Source organism: Polyodon spathula, chromosome 12, assembly GCF_017654505.1.
Source record: "Polyodon spathula isolate WHYD16114869_AA chromosome 12, ASM1765450v1, whole genome shotgun sequence".
NCBI lineage: Eukaryota > Metazoa > Chordata > Actinopteri > Acipenseriformes > Polyodontidae > Polyodon > Polyodon spathula.
Genome location: NC_054545.1, coordinates 33,779,369 through 33,796,395, shown reverse-complemented (window position 1 = coordinate 33,796,395; position 17,027 = coordinate 33,779,369). Strand labels below are relative to the sequence as shown.

General features: G+C 37.6%; 2 protein-coding genes across 2 annotated transcripts; one reads left to right on the top strand and one right to left on the bottom strand.

Moving 5' to 3' along the window:
• Nucleotides 1–1,287: 1,287 nt before the first annotated feature.
• LOC121324841 (E3 ubiquitin-protein ligase SH3RF2-like) lies at nt 1,288–10,994 on the bottom strand. The gene is made up of 3 exons (XM_041267054.1): nt 10,902–10,994; nt 9,441–9,854; nt 1,288–1,719 (listed from the first exon to the last, which is right to left on the bottom strand). The coding sequence occupies exons 2-3, from the start codon at nt 9,822–9,824 to the stop codon at nt 1,429–1,431; spliced, it is 675 nt and encodes a 224-aa protein (XP_041122988.1). The 5' UTR covers nt 9,825–9,854; nt 10,902–10,994; the 3' UTR covers nt 1,288–1,428.
• Nucleotides 10,995–12,579: 1,585 nt separating this feature from the next.
• LOC121324840 (glutaredoxin domain-containing cysteine-rich protein 2) lies at nt 12,580–15,891 on the top strand. The gene is made up of 3 exons (XM_041267053.1): nt 12,580–12,990; nt 14,204–14,422; nt 15,606–15,891. The coding sequence occupies exons 1-3, from the start codon at nt 12,643–12,645 to the stop codon at nt 15,795–15,797; spliced, it is 759 nt and encodes a 252-aa protein (XP_041122987.1). The 5' UTR covers nt 12,580–12,642; the 3' UTR covers nt 15,798–15,891.
• Nucleotides 15,892–17,027: the final 1,136 nt, after the last annotated feature.

Below are 17,027 nucleotides of genomic sequence, written 5' to 3'. Positions count from 1 at the left end.
CGTTTTTCTCACCCAAACAAGTGACCGATTAGAGATGCAGGGAGAGTACGTGTAGAAGAACTTTTCAGTAATGAGTGACACCTTGATCCAGATTCAACTAAATGAGTCTACAAAACAACCATCTTGATGTATTAAGTAACGTTATTAAAGCACGGGAACCACATAGCGAGCTTTCTCCGACCGCAGTTTGTCCCAACTTGGTGTGGCGTCCACGTATGTCACACGTGCAAACACTGCTAGTGAAAGCGCAAGGCTCGTCGCAATTAGACGGGTTATCATTAGAAGCGCAGTGGACTGTGGACCTGTCTGCAAAAGGTCAAACAAAAAAAAAACATAAGTAAAAATTGTAATGGATACAAACACTGTTCGGGTTTTCCATTGTTTTCTGTTGGTCATTTCTCGAACGATAAAATTATGCACTATGTGCACATGACAGCTTTCTATTGCAAGACATCGTTAAAGAGCTATTTAAACTTTGAAGAACAGGACACGTTATTGGACAGAATCTTCAAAGTTCAACATTGTAGGAACTCCGTGAATGATGTCGCTTTCCAAGTTGTAACATTATATAGTTGGACATAGTTACCAACTATACATTATTCCGTATCGATGTATTTGAGAAAAGGTTTATTTAAATCATTGTTACGATATTAACGATTTGCTATCATCGAGTTACAAAATGTGGATTATGTATTGGTTATGACTTTACAATGAAACAACTGCTAACGATGTGTATGTAAACCGTTCTGTAAAGCACAGTTTAGGACTTCATTCTTCATTTTGAAATCAAGATGAACAAGATGGTTGTAAAATTAGGGGCTTTAACTAACTAAGAACGCAAACAATGATTATCTCCACCTCGTTAATGACACCACCGGTGACAATAACTGCAAACTTTCTGGAGACCTTAAGATAGAATTTTCAATTGGAGTAGTGCAGGAATATCGTTTGGCCCAAATGCGATTAGGTGATGATTCAACTGTTATGAGCCATTTGCCTGTGGGCCAATCCTTTCTGTTCAAATGCCTGGTATTGTAGGCCTGGAATAAGCTCTGACCTCAGCCTACCTCTGAAAACAGGACAGGAAATATTCCAACTTTATCTCCCAGCTTGCCTTCGGCCCAGTTCTCATAAGCTTATCAGTGTTATGATGTCGTCCTCAGCGCAATCAGATTCTTTTATGCAAAGGCTTAATTAAAATGGAGACGCCTGCCCAAATTGCAATCCTTTGACTTGAGTAAGCTGGCCCCATTCCCAACTCCAGCTGCATGAACTACCTGTAGCGTCTCCAAGCAAAACACATTCAAAATAAACCTTGCTGTTAGGATATACATCATTAGGAATATGGTATTGAAAATTATGCTTTTCACAGCTGTGTGCTCTTTGTTTTAACCCCATAAGTAACCATCTATTGTACACAGAGTTAAGTCATGTCATCTCAGAATGTACCTTTCGGAACGTCAGGCAGTCTTTGTTCTCATCCTTGTCTTTCTCCTTCATCTCAAAATTATAAAGAGCTCTGCAGAGGGGAGGAGGCTGGGGAAGCTGGTTGATAACTTGAACAAAGCTAGCGGGGAACAGTCCCCTCACACCCTTGATGTCTCCCTGATACCAGTTTCCATCCACTTGCCGCCTCAGGATGATGAGATCTCCTGCTTTGAACTTCAGGTCCCCAGGGAGGTTCCCTCCATAGTTATACAACGCCCTGGCACAAGGCACCTGAAAGACAGGAGATCAACATCAAAATACAACTACTGTTACTTACTTTTCTACTGCTTGGAGGGGGGATATATAAAATAGAATATAATCAGAATGATCCCTACTTTCATAATGTTAATAGAAAGCATGTAACCCACCATAGGGGTGGCCTGTGATCTGGAATAGAGCAGCTGTTAAAACCTGGTGAAAGTCACAGTTATATGTGCATGAAAGCAGACTGCTAATGAAGAATTATCTTAATACTGCTGAGAAACAAATTAGTTTTGAATTATCCTGATGGACCAATTTAAGGAAAGTCTGGTGCTACATTATTATTATTCCAGTGGTATCGCCAGAAGGGTCACTTTTCTTGACTGCTCAGCTAGATCAGAAATGCTCTCCTGGCTTTGCATTTATAACGATGCGGTTTTCCTCGAACAAGAAGTAGACACACTTAGGGCACTTGAGGGCCGATTGCAGCTATAATATCCAGCTTTTTTCCTTCCTGACAGCCGACACAGAAAAGACAGTTGCTTGTCCTTGCAGGATTGCTCCTGGATAATAACAACGAGGGAAATACCAGTCATCAGTGGATGCCTGGAGTGCTTTTGGCATAATATTTGGGTCCATATATTTTTCTAAAGGTCAGGTTACATACCATGTATGTATTTGTGTGGCTTTACAAATTTAGAAGTAGAACAGAGTGCTGTACTGCACCTACTGCTGCCAGTCTGTGTAATCTGCAAAGCTTTATCAGAGTCTAGTGGAGAAATGTCTTGCATACTGGTACATAAAATATGTATCAAAATGCAGCTGGAGACTGAGTCAATTATTTATGGGTTGCAAATCAAGGATGGTAAGAAAATGTGGATTAAAACAGTGAGATACAATAATATAAATAATGGCATTTTTTTCAGTGAAACAAAGCAGGATTTTTTTAATTTTTAATTTATTTTTTTTTTGCAGAAAGTTTTGTATTTAACAAAGAATTAAATGCCAATAGCAACATTTAGTCGTGCTTCCCAATTGTAAGTGCAAAGTTACTTTGGTGATAAATAGGACTATAGATCAGAATACAGTCATATACAGAAAATACTAAAAGATGGCGCATAATGATTCCCAGCTGCTGGGGAGGTTGGCAGCGCTCCGAGCGCTCTTAATAATACAGTATTCTGTTACTGTAAATAAGAGAGAGGAGAGATCCATTAGGCCGATGCGAAGCCACTTGTTTCTTTGCTCGCAGTTGTTTCATCATCACTGCAGGACTGTTTGATGGATATTTGAGCCGACTGCTCTGGAAAGTTCAGAGTGCCAGGCCTGTTGCCTCTAAATGAATACCCAGGCTCCACATTCACAGCATTCTCAGTGCGTTTATGACAATGTGGAATAGACCACATATATTTATTATAGCTGTACTGGCAAAGAGGAACAATTTGATATTTTCAAAGTCTATACTTTTAAGAATCATTCTTTTTTTTAAATACTTGTTAATCTCAACAAATATAACAGCCCACTGTCACAATTATATTCTCACTACTCTAATGTACAGAATTATTTTGACAAAAATCGTATATTATGATCATATCGCATATTTTTGCTTAAATAATTTCATAAAAAGCCTTAAATCAGCCAGTCAACCAATCTACAGCTGGGTGTATACCAAATGCATTAAGCGTTTGTAGAGTACATATTGCCAAATCTAAGCTGATACAGCACATCACTGCATAGTCTGTGAAGCATCTTTCTGAGTCGGGATTGCTATACAGTATAGGATTGTGCCACACCCTGCACGCTGACAAAGACAAAAGGGTTGCAACAGGAGCAACAATATTTTTCTTTTTCTTTTTCTTTTCGAACATGTGAAGTTTAAGGTTATCTGGCTTTGACCCACACATTTGTTGACTGTGAAAGCAACTGAAAGGACTCACTGCAACATTCTCACACCTCTAACTTGTACACACTCTACTTTGGCAATACTTCTTTAAACAACTTAGAACCACAGTCTGTTACTGAATAAGTCTAAGGGTCCCATTTTGAAGCATGTGCGAGGAATACAACAGTCATTATGGTGTAAAACCAACATGAATCAACTTAGCTACTGGAAGGTGCAGTTACAGTAAATCTGGACGGTTTGGTTAGGGGTTGTATACCATTATAAATTCTATGCCTCTCATTTCTCGTCTCAATCCATGCGAAGCAGATTCTGAAGGACATTCGTTAGCATTAGCCACTTGATTCAGAGCTGGCTAGGCTACGTTAATGCAGGCCACCTACCAGAATTATTTTCACTAGCCCGACCATGTTTACGAACCTCTTCATCACAATGCTTTATGGGTAAATGTTTATAGTCCTGTCACTGACAGTATCTGATTTATCACAGCCAGAAGCATTCTGAATTTTTAGTTGACTGCCTACTGCTGTGTCTATGGAGAACACATTCGTTCTATGCCTGTTATGTTTCATTCAGACTACTGCCACAGACAGAGGAACCCTTAGGCATTCTAACCTGTATGCCTGCTGTGTTATCATACATCTCTGACTGGGTTTGCATATTGCTGGTCAGCCACGCAGTAAAAGTATATGATTACTGCCACCACCGTGAGAAAACTTTTCAAGTTGCATTGCTGTTAATATGCACACAATACTGTACCTGTTCACGAGATGGTGTTGGCTCTCACAAGCACAGTATACAGGAATAGATCTAGCCTGCATCACACATATATATGGTGAAAAAGAGGCGGCTAGAGCGAGAAATCTGATCCTGAGTACTTTAACAAAGAATATACAAAAATGTAATTAAGCACAATGTCTGAGTATGTGCAATAGGAAACACTCACCAAGAAATATGTGAACTGTTCAATATATAACCCAGTATTTAATATATTTAATACATGGCAGCCTCTATACAATCAGACACCACTGTACTGCTCCAAATGCACAATTTCATGAGTGGCTGGCTGCAACTCTCCAGTTGACAATGGAGAGTAAATTACAGAGACAGAGATAAATGGGCACCCTTCGGCAAACACAGAAAAATCTGAGCCCATTAATTGCACATTGCATACTAGATAAAGCTTTCCGTTTCCCATGAAAGCATGTACAATAAGCCATTAAACAGACATGTCTGTCACGGATTGTTCAATTGTACTCCATCTTAACCAAATAACATTACAGTGACTCATTCTGAGGTGCATGTGAGGGATTTGTCAGCGTACTGCAGCAAAACAATTAGGGATAAATACATACATTTAGCTGGAAGGTAAGGTATAAAACAAATGTTTCCAGAAAGCAAATTTCATCACAATTCTCTGTACAAGACCATGGACTCTATTTAGGCACACATACAAGAGAACAATGTACATATTCTAAAAGGAATTATAAAACAGTGGAAACAATGTACATATTCTAAAAGGAATTATAAAACAGTGGAAAAACTCCCACAATTTTAGCTGCTTCTAGCTGTAACTACTGTACGTTGCGTTTTGCTCTTTTTTTCTTACCATTGGAATGTTTTTTCATTCCTTTCAGAAAATATGTCCTTGCTCTCGCTCACTTCCTTTTTAACAAGAAATTGGTCCCCATTTGAGTTGATCTACAGCAGGCTTCCTCTAGGGTCAGATGGGCTCCTATTCCCGGTAAAATAGGAAGGGAATAGGGAGAGGAAGCCAGGTGTGTAGTGCCCGTCAGTTTTCACTTGAATCAAAAAGTGAAAGGCAAAATGATCACCAGAAAAAAAAGCCTGTTACTACAGGTGAGAAGTTATTTGTGAACCAACATTTTGCCAAAAGCACTGTAACCAAGACTGAAGTTCTAATTTGGCCTATTTATGTTAGATTCAAATGAGTTGGTACAGGTAGTTTATTGCTTATTGCAGTTTGATTTCACGTCCTAAAAGTTTTAAGCATAAGGTTGCTTAAACGTTGCTGTAATACTCCTCCTAATCCTTCTCCATTTAAAGGGATCATTCCTTATTTCCCTTCTGCTGCTTGCATTTTCTCTTTCTCTCTCTCTCTGCCAACAAGGCAATGGAAATTTAAACGGCACAACGTACTGTACTTACAGTAGAGCAGCACATCTTATATGTACATCCAAGCTAAATCTTATGTATTGTAGTGCCCACTTGACCTGTAAATCCTATAATCTTGGAAGGCCTTAGCCCTTGGCCTGCATCTCTGCTGCCCTGGACCCTGTTCCTATCCCACTCTAATAGGGTAGGCTTGTCAGGGCAGCTACTGAAATAAATCAGGAGGCACATACTGATTTTCTCAACATGCCAAAACAAATGCATTTGAAACATAAACAAGATGTGCCTTCTGTCAGGCTCATTGGAATGTGCTGCTGCACTTGTTATTGTAGCTACTGTAGATAACAGCGTCCCTCTCTGTTGAGCTGTCCACAAACACGACACAAGGGTCTGCTCCTCCCAGCCGAACACACCTAATCAAGCACACTCACATGCATTTATACTAGGGCTGGCTGCATACATGATTAATTGAACAGATCCAATCGTAGTCGGCATGGCACATATTCTCGTCAGGGGACTTGGACAGACAGGGAATGAACCCTGTATCTGATTCCACCCAGTCACACCCACATTCTGCTTTCAAAATACTGTGGTACTCAGTTTGTCATGTTTAGAATGAAAACACAGCATCCAGAAAGGGGCTATATTTTATGTCTGGTACAGTATAGTTACAGATGTTCTTTATATATATATATATATATATATATATATATATATATATATATATATATATATATATATATATATATAATATATATATCACTAGTAATACTAGATGTTATTGAATTTTCCATGAGGCTTATTTGAAATACAGTCCATATCAACTTATTATATAAATAAAGCCATATACACATACGTTGTGTAAAACAAACTGGTACACAGAGTTCAATTACAGCAATTTCAAACCAGTACATACATTTTGTGCTCGAAAATAATGGGCTTTGTTATTGAAATATATTGCGCTTCATAGATTTATATGCTAACATGCTTATTGTGAAATTCTACAGAACATTCAATGTCATCTGTTTTCAACTGAACTCACACTTCAGGGATCAATAATGTTCTGAAGTTCAATAAAGGTCTTTTACCCTTCAAGAACCAAGCTAGTATGTCCATCATCAGAATTATAGCTATAAATAAAATTACAAATTTGTTATTCAAGGAAGAGAATTGAGACCAGAAGCTTTTTATGAAGGACCAACACAAGTTTTCAGTTTTATGATCAATGATGATAATATTAAAACAATCAGGGTGTTTATTAAGCTTTAAGCTTTAAAAGTTTAACACAAACTCCAGTTTTTTAATGCATTACACTACAATAAGTAATTACCAAAGTCCAATCTCAAACATAAACAGTAATACTACAGGTAACAAATCCTCTGCACTTTAGAATCTACATGAATTTTAAAATACATGTCTGTTTGTTTAATTCCAAATAAATCCATGTCTCTCTCGGCGAATAAAAATGCAGCATTGTAAACAATAATACACCACAGCCTAAAGCCTTTCACACTGGCATCTAGGTCAGGACCCGTTGTCACGTGGGTTGGCTACATGAATTCACACTGCTTTTGAAGAAGCAGGGTCGACCTGGGTGACAGAAGCAAGGACACAATGCGCGTAGCAATGCCCTGGAAGCAGCTTGTTATGGATGCTTCCATCTTCTCTGGATTGAACTGTCGGCCCAAATGTTCATTAAAGAAAATGTTTCTTCATCCCTGCTGCAATCTGGCTCGTGGTTGTCTCAATCAACAAAAAAATATGGCTAAACAGAATAAACAGAATTGTTCCTTGCGGAAGTGAAACCTTCACACAGACGTGGCCGTTTGTTATTTCGTCAGCTTACGAACAGCTGTCATGCATTTTGTCTCTCTCAACCCGGGTCCAAGCGCGTCGATCCACATTCTGAGGTGGGTCGCTGCGACCCAGGTAAACCTGGATACTACCCAGGTATGTGGTTTCACACTTCATGGGATTGTGACCCAGATAGCCAGAACCCGGTTCAGGGCTCAGGTAGAAGTGCCAGTGTGAACGGGGCTTAAGTGTTCACAGGTATACCTTTATATTATACACTATTATATTATACATTATGTAAGATAATATATGCAAAGGGCATTCATTTAATCTGCCAGCATTTTTTCAAATCTTTACTGTCATAGTCAAAACCTAATAAATTGGTTCTTTTCAACAGCATTACAAATCACAAATGTCACTTAAGCACTGCATAGCAGACAACTGCCAAACACCAACAATGTTGCCCAGGCTGCCAGTGCCAGAAAATCGTTCAGCAAACCTTAACAAATGACTTGACTCACGTGACAACGACAGTAATGTTGCAAGATGTTTGAGGGAAGATTGTGGGATCTGGACCGTTCTCAAATAATTCAAATCCCTTAGACAACTAAATGGCTCCTTTCTTCAGAAACAGCAAAACAATTTCTCAAATGAATGAATCCGAGTGTTCTCCTGCATATCTGACTAAGTGAATTCAGATTTTATAAAAAAATAAAATAAAAAAAAATAAAAAACTACAAGAAAGAGGTTGTTTGCTTATGTATTCATGTAGCAAAGGAAAGTTCTTATCAGTTCTAAGTTCTTAGTTCTCTAGTGACATGAGAGGTTATTTGGGTTAACTGAAATTGTTACATAAAAATAATACATGCAAATTGTTATTACAGTATATAAATAACTTGTTTTGTATAATTTCATTTTTGAGTGAACAACTGCAATGCACCTTCATATAAACATGCACAGTCACAGACTGTATATTACTATAAAAAAATGCAATATTATTGCTCAGCAGATACACATATGCTATTATACTCTATTTACAGTGGCTCTCAAAAGTATTCACCCCCCCTTGGACCTTTCCACATTTTACTGTGTTACAACATGGAATCAAAATTGATTTAATTAGGAGCTTTTGCCACTGATCAACACAGAAAAAGTCCATGATGTCTAAGTGAAAAATAAAATCTACAAATTGTTCTAAATTAATGACAAATATAAAACAGAAAATAATTGATTGCATAAGTATTCACTCCTTTTGCTATGACACACCTAAATAAGCTCTGGTGTAAGCAATTGTCTTTAGAAGTCCCATAATAAGGTGTTTCACTTGATTTCAGGTTAAATACACCTGTCTCTGGGAGGTCCCACAGTTGGTTAGTACATTTCCTAACAAAAACTACATCATGAAGATGAAGGAACATTCAACGCAAATCCAGAATAAGGTTCTTCAAAAGCACCAATCAAGGGTATGATATAAGAACATCAATCTGAGTTAAACTACAGAAAACACTGCCTCTCCTGTCCAATTCGGCCCTTGACTGGGCCATAAAGCACTTACCAGGAAAGGAATGGCACTCAGGAGCAGGACTTGCATACGCTTAGTCTAAATGGCTGGAGGTTAAGGGATTAATAATACTATGACAACAAACTGCCAGGTTACACAATTGCCATTGTATAATATTCAAATATATGTGTAAAACTGTTTTTTTTTTTTTTTTGTTTTTTTTTTTTAATTAAATATGAACACATACTACACGTTTTCCTGGGCATTCCACAAAAAAAAAAAAAAAAAAAAAGAAATTCTGGTATAGCTCCAAATGTATGTGAGTGGACATTAAACTTGTTCTCTGTATATGGAGGTGGCCCATCTTTCTGTATCAATAATGCCATAGAATGTCCCAGTTGTTTCAGGGTTATTTCTGCTTACCCTATCCAGTGTGCTCCTGGTATTCCGCAAGTGTCTGTGCTGCAGTGCTTGTGTATTCCTTGGCTCCCCGGGTCTTTTTCTGGAGGGGTCCTGCGACGAGAAGACCTCTGGTCTCCGAACAATGTTTGATTTTGACATCGCACCAGAGCCTTGTCTTATACCATCCAGAAGCCGAACCAGGAGCAGATTGGCAGGCAGCTCCTCGACTTCACATGTGACTGGGGTCCTGCACTCAGGGCACCGCAGCTCTGCCTTGCCATAGACCATCTTCTGAAGACAGGGCAGGCAGAAGGTGTGTTGGCATGGCAACACTTTGGCCGACACACCAAGTCTTTCCAAGCACACAGGGCACTCCAGCAGGTCCACTAAAGCTAAATCCTCCATCTCAAGATCACCGAGGTTATAGTCATCACCCTTAAATGAAAAAATAAATACATAAATAAAATGACAGAGAACTTTATGTTATGTTATTCCATGGCACAAGCTAGGGTTAATGATACTACTTCTCTCTTACTTTCTAGTCCATACAATGTATATCCCACACTGGCATTTCACTGTAACATTTACCCCCACTAGTCACTTTAAACAGTACTGCAATCCTAACTAATGACAGATGAATAAACTTCAGCACCTATCAAGTAATCTCAGAATTTTCACACCTGGACGCCTCAGAAAATCGTTTGCACATACCCTTCACTGATGTACAGTAGAATCTCACATTTCAAAGACCACAGACACATTCGTTCACACAGGAATACTGGCACTGTTTAATATCCATGAGGATAGTATGCATTATTTAACACTATGAAGCAATGTATACATTTTTTTTTGTAATATAATGACAAATATTGTGTAAAATATAGATTGATCCATACAATATAGACCAATACATTACAAATATATATTTATACAAATACTATCCCATGTATTTTATTGTTCCATATATTGCATCTATTCCACTATTAAATGACTGCTGCACTACGACATAATATATTTTTAGGCTGTGATTTAATGTCACATTAAGTAATACTGTATCTGCAATTAATATATCGTATAAACTGATGTGACTTGTATTACTAAAAAGTTTTCCCTATTATTTTCCTTGGTCTTCTCCCGAAACTAAAATGCATTGTCTCATTCCAAATCTAAAACAATAGTACAGTGCGACTAATTGCACGGCGGGGTATGACTCTGAAGGCAACGTGTTTTTCAGAATACCTCCCAGATCTACCGTGAAAACCAAGTCTCAGCTATTTGCACATGAATAATATGAGGGGACACTCCGTCAATTAATAACTTTCTATGAAGTGTTACTACTAAAAAACTCGATCTGGTAATACCTCGTACTATTTTACTTAGGAAGTGAAGAAACACAACCGAAGCAGCGAAACCAGTTACTCCTGAAAACAAACGTTACAATAGTGAATACAATATGTGTGCCCGCACACACACATAACTAACCTTGCGTTTTGTCGTTGTCTGGTTGGGTAGCCTTTTGAAGCACAGCAACGAAGATAGACTACTGGAAAACGATTTCACTCCAAAACAGTGGGAAACTTTAAACTATACGCCTAATCACTGACTCACTCACGCACACAGATCACATTATCACGCCAGTAACCCTTTCGCAGATGCGTTTGCTCAAGAACATTTTTTTCTTTTTTGTAGGAACATATATAGGAGTATGTTTAAATAAGAATATGATCTTAAAATATGCAGTGCCGTAAAGGTACATGCTTGAATAGACACATGTGATGCTAAGAAAAGAAGAAAAGAAAAAGCATTTATGTTTATGTATTATATGAACATTAAGTATTATGAAATAATAGGGACCTCTGCACGACTACGGTTTACTAAATTGTCATTCTTTTAATCTCTACAAATCTCTTGATTCTCTAGAAATTAGAATGCACTGTAACACAACATGCAAATCAAGAAACGAGGGAAAAAACTTCTTGCATTCCTGTGTTCTGTCCTTGTTGCAACAGTAAAAGAAGACATCTTAATTAAACTCGAAGTACATTCTAGTACTGATTCAGGGAATACTGTCGCTCTTCTAATATTGATGTTTCCCCATGTTTTTTTTTTTTTTTTAATTGCATGTTTTATTTCCACGATGGCCACTATAGAGGCTATGGAGTACACGGAGAGTATTTAAATAACAAAACAGAAAACGAGTAAGTCCACATGACCTGAAGTTGTAAAGTCCTGTGTCCAGGTATTAGACTCCCATAGAGGTATGGGACAAATTCCTTTTTTTGTTAATATTCAAATGAACTGGAAAAATAGTCACATAAAAATATGTTTTTCATTGCAAATGTTTTTTGTTTCCCCGTTGCTTTATATAGGTTAAAATGGCATCCCAATAGGAGTTGATCGTGCATTTGCGTCTTTCACATATGCCCATTAAAAAAGACTAGAATATTGTTTAGTATCCAGCCTACGTAAGGTCGCCATACATGGAATGGTTAAAACACGTACAATAACAAAAAGGGGGCTAACTACCGCATTTTTAATAGCCCACTTTTTCAGATATCACACGTTTACATGACTGACCCCTTCATTCTAATTATCTGTTCTTGTATGTAAAACAGATGTGGCCCGGTGTAGGCCTACATTTTGTAAAATGCTTCTGACACTTTTCACAGAATATGGCGAAGAGTACCTGGAAAAGTTAAGGCTATATCTTCTGGACTAATTAACCATAGTAAAACATTGCTTCCTTGGGGATTCATCCTACAGAAAGCCATTTAGCAGACTATAATACATGTGGCCATTGTAAACATTTGATCTGTCTATTTCTTTGCAGCGTGTTACATCAGGTACATGGATTTCAATCCACTGTTTTATTTAAGAGATGAGTGTACATGTGCACAGCATTTACAACAGTTGTTCCCTTTAATAATCACCTACACTCAAATTGTAATAGAGCTCTGCCTATTAAATAGATCGTGCTATGTATATATCATACAGCACATGTGCAACCTTTCTGCTTAACAAACATGTTGCCAGAAACTGCATTGCCAACATGGTTACAGATCCTGCTGTGGCTCTATATTTAATGCAATAGTATCGGTTTAGCTGCTACCTCGTTACACCTGACCCAAACGCTGAATTATTAAAACAGTGAAAGACCACACGGCCGACCGTGAAAGACAGCAGAGCTTCATGCAGGACCACAGTGTCGAGCACTTGCATTATTATGGAGGAACGTCAAAGGAAACTTAGTCAGAGATATGAAGACAAACCAAAGAAAGTAAGATTCAAAATATCTTCTTCTTACAGCGGCAGAGTTTTGAAACAAGTCTATGAAGATGGGCAGGCGCTGGAGAGCCCAGAGGTGGAATATCCACACAGTTTTATACATGAGAAATTTCCCAGGCATATGGATGGTGAACTGATGTGTAATTTTGCAGAGTTACAGGATCAAGGATTATATTCACCCACCACCTTAACAGCCCAGAGAATCAATATTTTCAGAGATGGGAATAAGTACCATCTTGCTGGAGGATCATCTTTATTCAATGACTTTGCTCCAGCGGATTCTAAAGTGAGTTCAGCTTAATTCCGTTTTATTTTACTCTTGACAATGTGTAGCCTCACACATGTCTAATATATATGTGTGTATATAGTGCATCTTTAGCACTGCTTTAAAAAAATTGGGTTTAACTGTATATTAGAGAATACATATTTAAAAACACAAGGACATGCATACTTATAGAGTTTGATTTTCAAGCTAGATTTTGGAATAAAAACATCAATTGTTAAGATCTATTTTATTCTAGAATTGATGTATCCATGTGTTAATGCTTAAGCACTGCAGAATTGTTTTTACACATAGCTTTTCTTATTCTCAGTTAGTATTGGTTTGGGTTTGGAAAATGCCTCGCAGTTGGATATTTGTTTCCACTCAGTTTTGTTTAAATTGCTATTATCCAGCACATGATCGGGTACACATCTGACAAATGTGTGCTGTTCTCGAATGATTTCCTACATAAGGTACAACTTATGACATATTTAACACCCATCGTTTTCTTAGACACATACCGAGTTTGTAACCTTTTTTTATGTCAGTTTTGATGGAGTCTGATATTCATAAGACTGTTCCAGGTTTTTTTTTTTTTTTTGTTTAATGAATATCAAACCTTGTTTAATTTGTTGAAACAGACTCGTTCTCATTTGTTGAATAACTCATAAGTCACAGCCTTGTGAACAGGGTCCTTTGTTCATCTTAGGGAGCCTCATCTGAATACATTTCTTATTTAGATCTCATTAGTTGGTGGTGATCAGAACAGGGTACAATGCACCTGTCCATTCTCTCCTTGCTCATTCATCCCTTTGTTCAGTTGTACCTCCTAAATACAGAAATATACTGGTACAAAAGTAAGATGAGACCCCTCTAGTGGCTGATTAGGTTCACTGCAGGAATAACCCTAAAGTGGTTATGCTATGCAACCTGATATTTAAAGATGCCCTTAGTGGATAGCAGAAACTTATCTGTGTTAATGATAGAGGGCATGTACAGATTTCTATGCTGCCGATTGTCCCATAGAGTCAATGCCCTAAACCAGGATGCCACATCAGATTCCAAGAATTCTAGTGGATTGGCACACTATTGGCACCCTGATGTACAACTTCAAAAATCCCTCAATGTCATGATTGTCATGAATGATAACCTGTTTATGCCATAAAGCCACAATTTGTATCTTTTTTTTATTTTTATAAATGTTCTTAATTCTTTGAATGCCCTGAATGTCTTCTAGCCTTCCCCTGTTTTGGACTTTGGCAAGATAATCATCTATACCAGCAACCTGCGAATAATCAGAACTTCTCAGGGGAAGAAGGAAGTAGCAAACAGGTTTATTCACAACCGGGATGGAAGTGATGGTTACTCCATAATACCTAAAGGGGAGGACGGAGCACAGAACCCCAGCAAGCGGGAGCCTACAGATGATCAGAACGCGAAACCTGCCAACGCTCTGGTAAGATCTGTCGGTCTAACCCTGAGACATCACCCACCCCTGGAGAAAGGAATAAGATCCATATGCATTTTTTGTAATTGTTAAATACTTAAAAGCAATAAAAAGAAGGTTTAAATTTTTTTTTTTTTCAACTCTCACACACAGTGTGTGTATATATATATATATATATATATATATATATATATATATATATATATATATATATATATATATATATAATATATGTGAGCAGGGAGAGGGTTAATTTCCTCCCTGCTGGAGAAAAAAAAAAGTGAGAATGTAGATTCATGTTAAGTGTTAATTGTTTTATTGTTTAAATATGAGTTATCCCCTGCACCTGGTGTTTATTGTAAATTAGACCCAGGTGCAGGGTAGTTAAAGAAAGCAGTCAGTGGGTTCAGGGCTGCTGGTGATTTCAACTGAAACAAAATGGTATTGTGGAAAAAGCCTTTTTTGTGTGTCAGAGGGAAATAGCTTAGCTGTCCTATTTTAGTTAGGTTCCTGTGTGTGGTAGTTAGTGCACATGAGAGCAACGTGTTTGTTTTGTTTTTTGTGTTTATTAAAAAGTGCGCACAAGCACTTAAAAACTTCCATTTTCATGTCCAGGGTCTTGTCTTAAAGGGGCAACGAATAGTAGTAAGTGCAAGCTAAACTACTATCTATCTATCTATCTATCTATCCATCTATCTATCCATCCATCTATCTATCTATCTATCTATCTATCTATCTATCTATCTATCCATCTATCTATCTATCTATCCATCTATCTATCTATCTATCTATCTATCTATCTATCCATCTATCCATCCATCTATCCATCTATCCATCCATCTATCTATCTATCTATCCATCCATCTATCTATCTATCTATCCATCCATCTATCTATCCATCTATCTATCCATCTATCTATCTATCCATCTATCCATCCATCCATCCATCTATCCATCTATCCATCTATCCATCCATCTATCCACCTATCTGTCTATCTATCCATCCATCTATCTATCTATCCATCCATCTATCTATCCATCTATCTATCCATCTATCCATCCATCTATCTATCCATCTATCTATCCATCCATCTATCCATCTATCCATCTATCCATCTATCATATCTGGAACAGTGTCATGCCATCTCGTCTGCTTGTGGATTGCTCGCTAACCCTGACCTGTTTTGTTCAGGAATTGGTCTCAGAGTCTGGTTGTCTGCAGTGTGGAGGATCTGGCTGTGCCCCCTGCTCGCTGTGCCATGGAAGCAAACTCTCGATGCTAGCCAACCGCTTCAAGGAGTCAATTAGGGCTTTACGCTGTCCTGCCTGCAATGCAAACGGCTTGCAGCCATGCCAGGCCTGTACACACAGCAACAGCATCTGACTCCATTGGGAAATGTATTGCTAATATTTGAAAACCAAACTAAATCCTCTGTTTAGGAGTGTCCCGTGGAGAAAAGGTATCAAATGAATAAAGATCACGGCAAATAAAAGAAGAAACTTGTTGTCAGTTTAATAGAATATATGTCTTGTCATGCATGATTCACAACCCACTGAAGACTAAAGATTTAAAAACCAATAAAAATAACATGGTTTTCAGTGCTTCGAATAGGGGGTCTTACACAGTAGCAATTTATGTTGTTATTTCCAACTGGAAGCCCAACTGGTCATGCTGGTTCAAGAAAAAAATAACCTTTACTATAACATCGAGTGACTATTGTCTACACTTAATTGAAACAAACTGCACTGAATCTTTGGCAGTTACTTTATTATTATTATTTACTAGCTGGGTATTCAGCAAGTAACCACTAAATGGATGTCGATTTCCATTAAGGTAAATTTAAATAGTAAATTAACTGTTTCTCCATGGTTATACTCAGACTTGAGCAAAACACTTAGGTACATGTATTTTCAATACAAAATACACAGAAAACTGTATCCAAATACAAAACCTACAGAATACAAGCCATTTTGGAAACACAGTATTTTGTTTCAATACAAAATCCAATTGTATTTAGAAAATACAATTTGAAACTACAAAATACCTACAACAAAAGAAACCAAGATTTTCAGAGATCATTGAGAAAAGGAACTGAAGCAGTTAACAGGTTTCAAACTACATTAAAGCAAACATGCAGTGGGTCCTTGTTTCCACCAGGTGACCCAACACCCAACAGAGTGTAGCTCAGCTCGGACCTAATTACTAACACTAGACACTACATTTTGATAGATATCAGATAATAGTCTACTTTTTTTTCAGACACAAACCATATGGGAACAGATAAAGTACACATTTGTGTATACAAAACATTGTTTACAAAACTCTATGTTGCTGCATTCTCACAGCGAAAAGGTTGTTTGCATTTGTTTCCATTTGAAATCCTGCAACTCGGGATGTCAAAACAATGTATTTTTGAGTATTTTCAAACTACAAAATACTCAGGCATGTGTATTTTCAATACAAAACACTTATACCTCAGAATTTGCACTACAAATGAAACATACAAATGTAATGAAAATACGTATTTCAAGTCCATGTATTTTCAATACTGCCCATCTCTGGTTACACTATGCATTTGTCATGGTGTGCCATGCTTTTCAATATTTTGTTTTA

Bases quoted from the DNA above. Each gene is read 5' to 3' on its own strand.
- LOC121324840 (XM_041267053.1), top strand. From the start codon at position 12,643: ATGGAGGAACGTCAAAGGAAACTTAGTCAGAGATATGAAGACAAACCA. The intron at 12,991-14,203 runs GTGAGTTCAGCT...AATGTCTTCTAG, and splicing joins TTGCTCCAGCGGATTCTAAA to CCTTCCCCTGTTTTGGACTT. The intron at 14,423-15,605 runs GTAAGATCTGTC...TGTTTTGTTCAG, and splicing joins CGAAACCTGCCAACGCTCTG to GAATTGGTCTCAGAGTCTGG.
- LOC121324841 (XM_041267054.1), bottom strand. From the start codon at position 9,824: ATGGAGGATTTAGCTTTAGTGGACCTGCTGGAGTGCCCTGTGTGCTTG. The intron at 1,720-9,440 runs GTAAGCAGAAAT...CCTGTCTTTCAG, and splicing joins CCAGGAGCACACTGGATAGG to GTGCCTTGTGCCAGGGCGTT.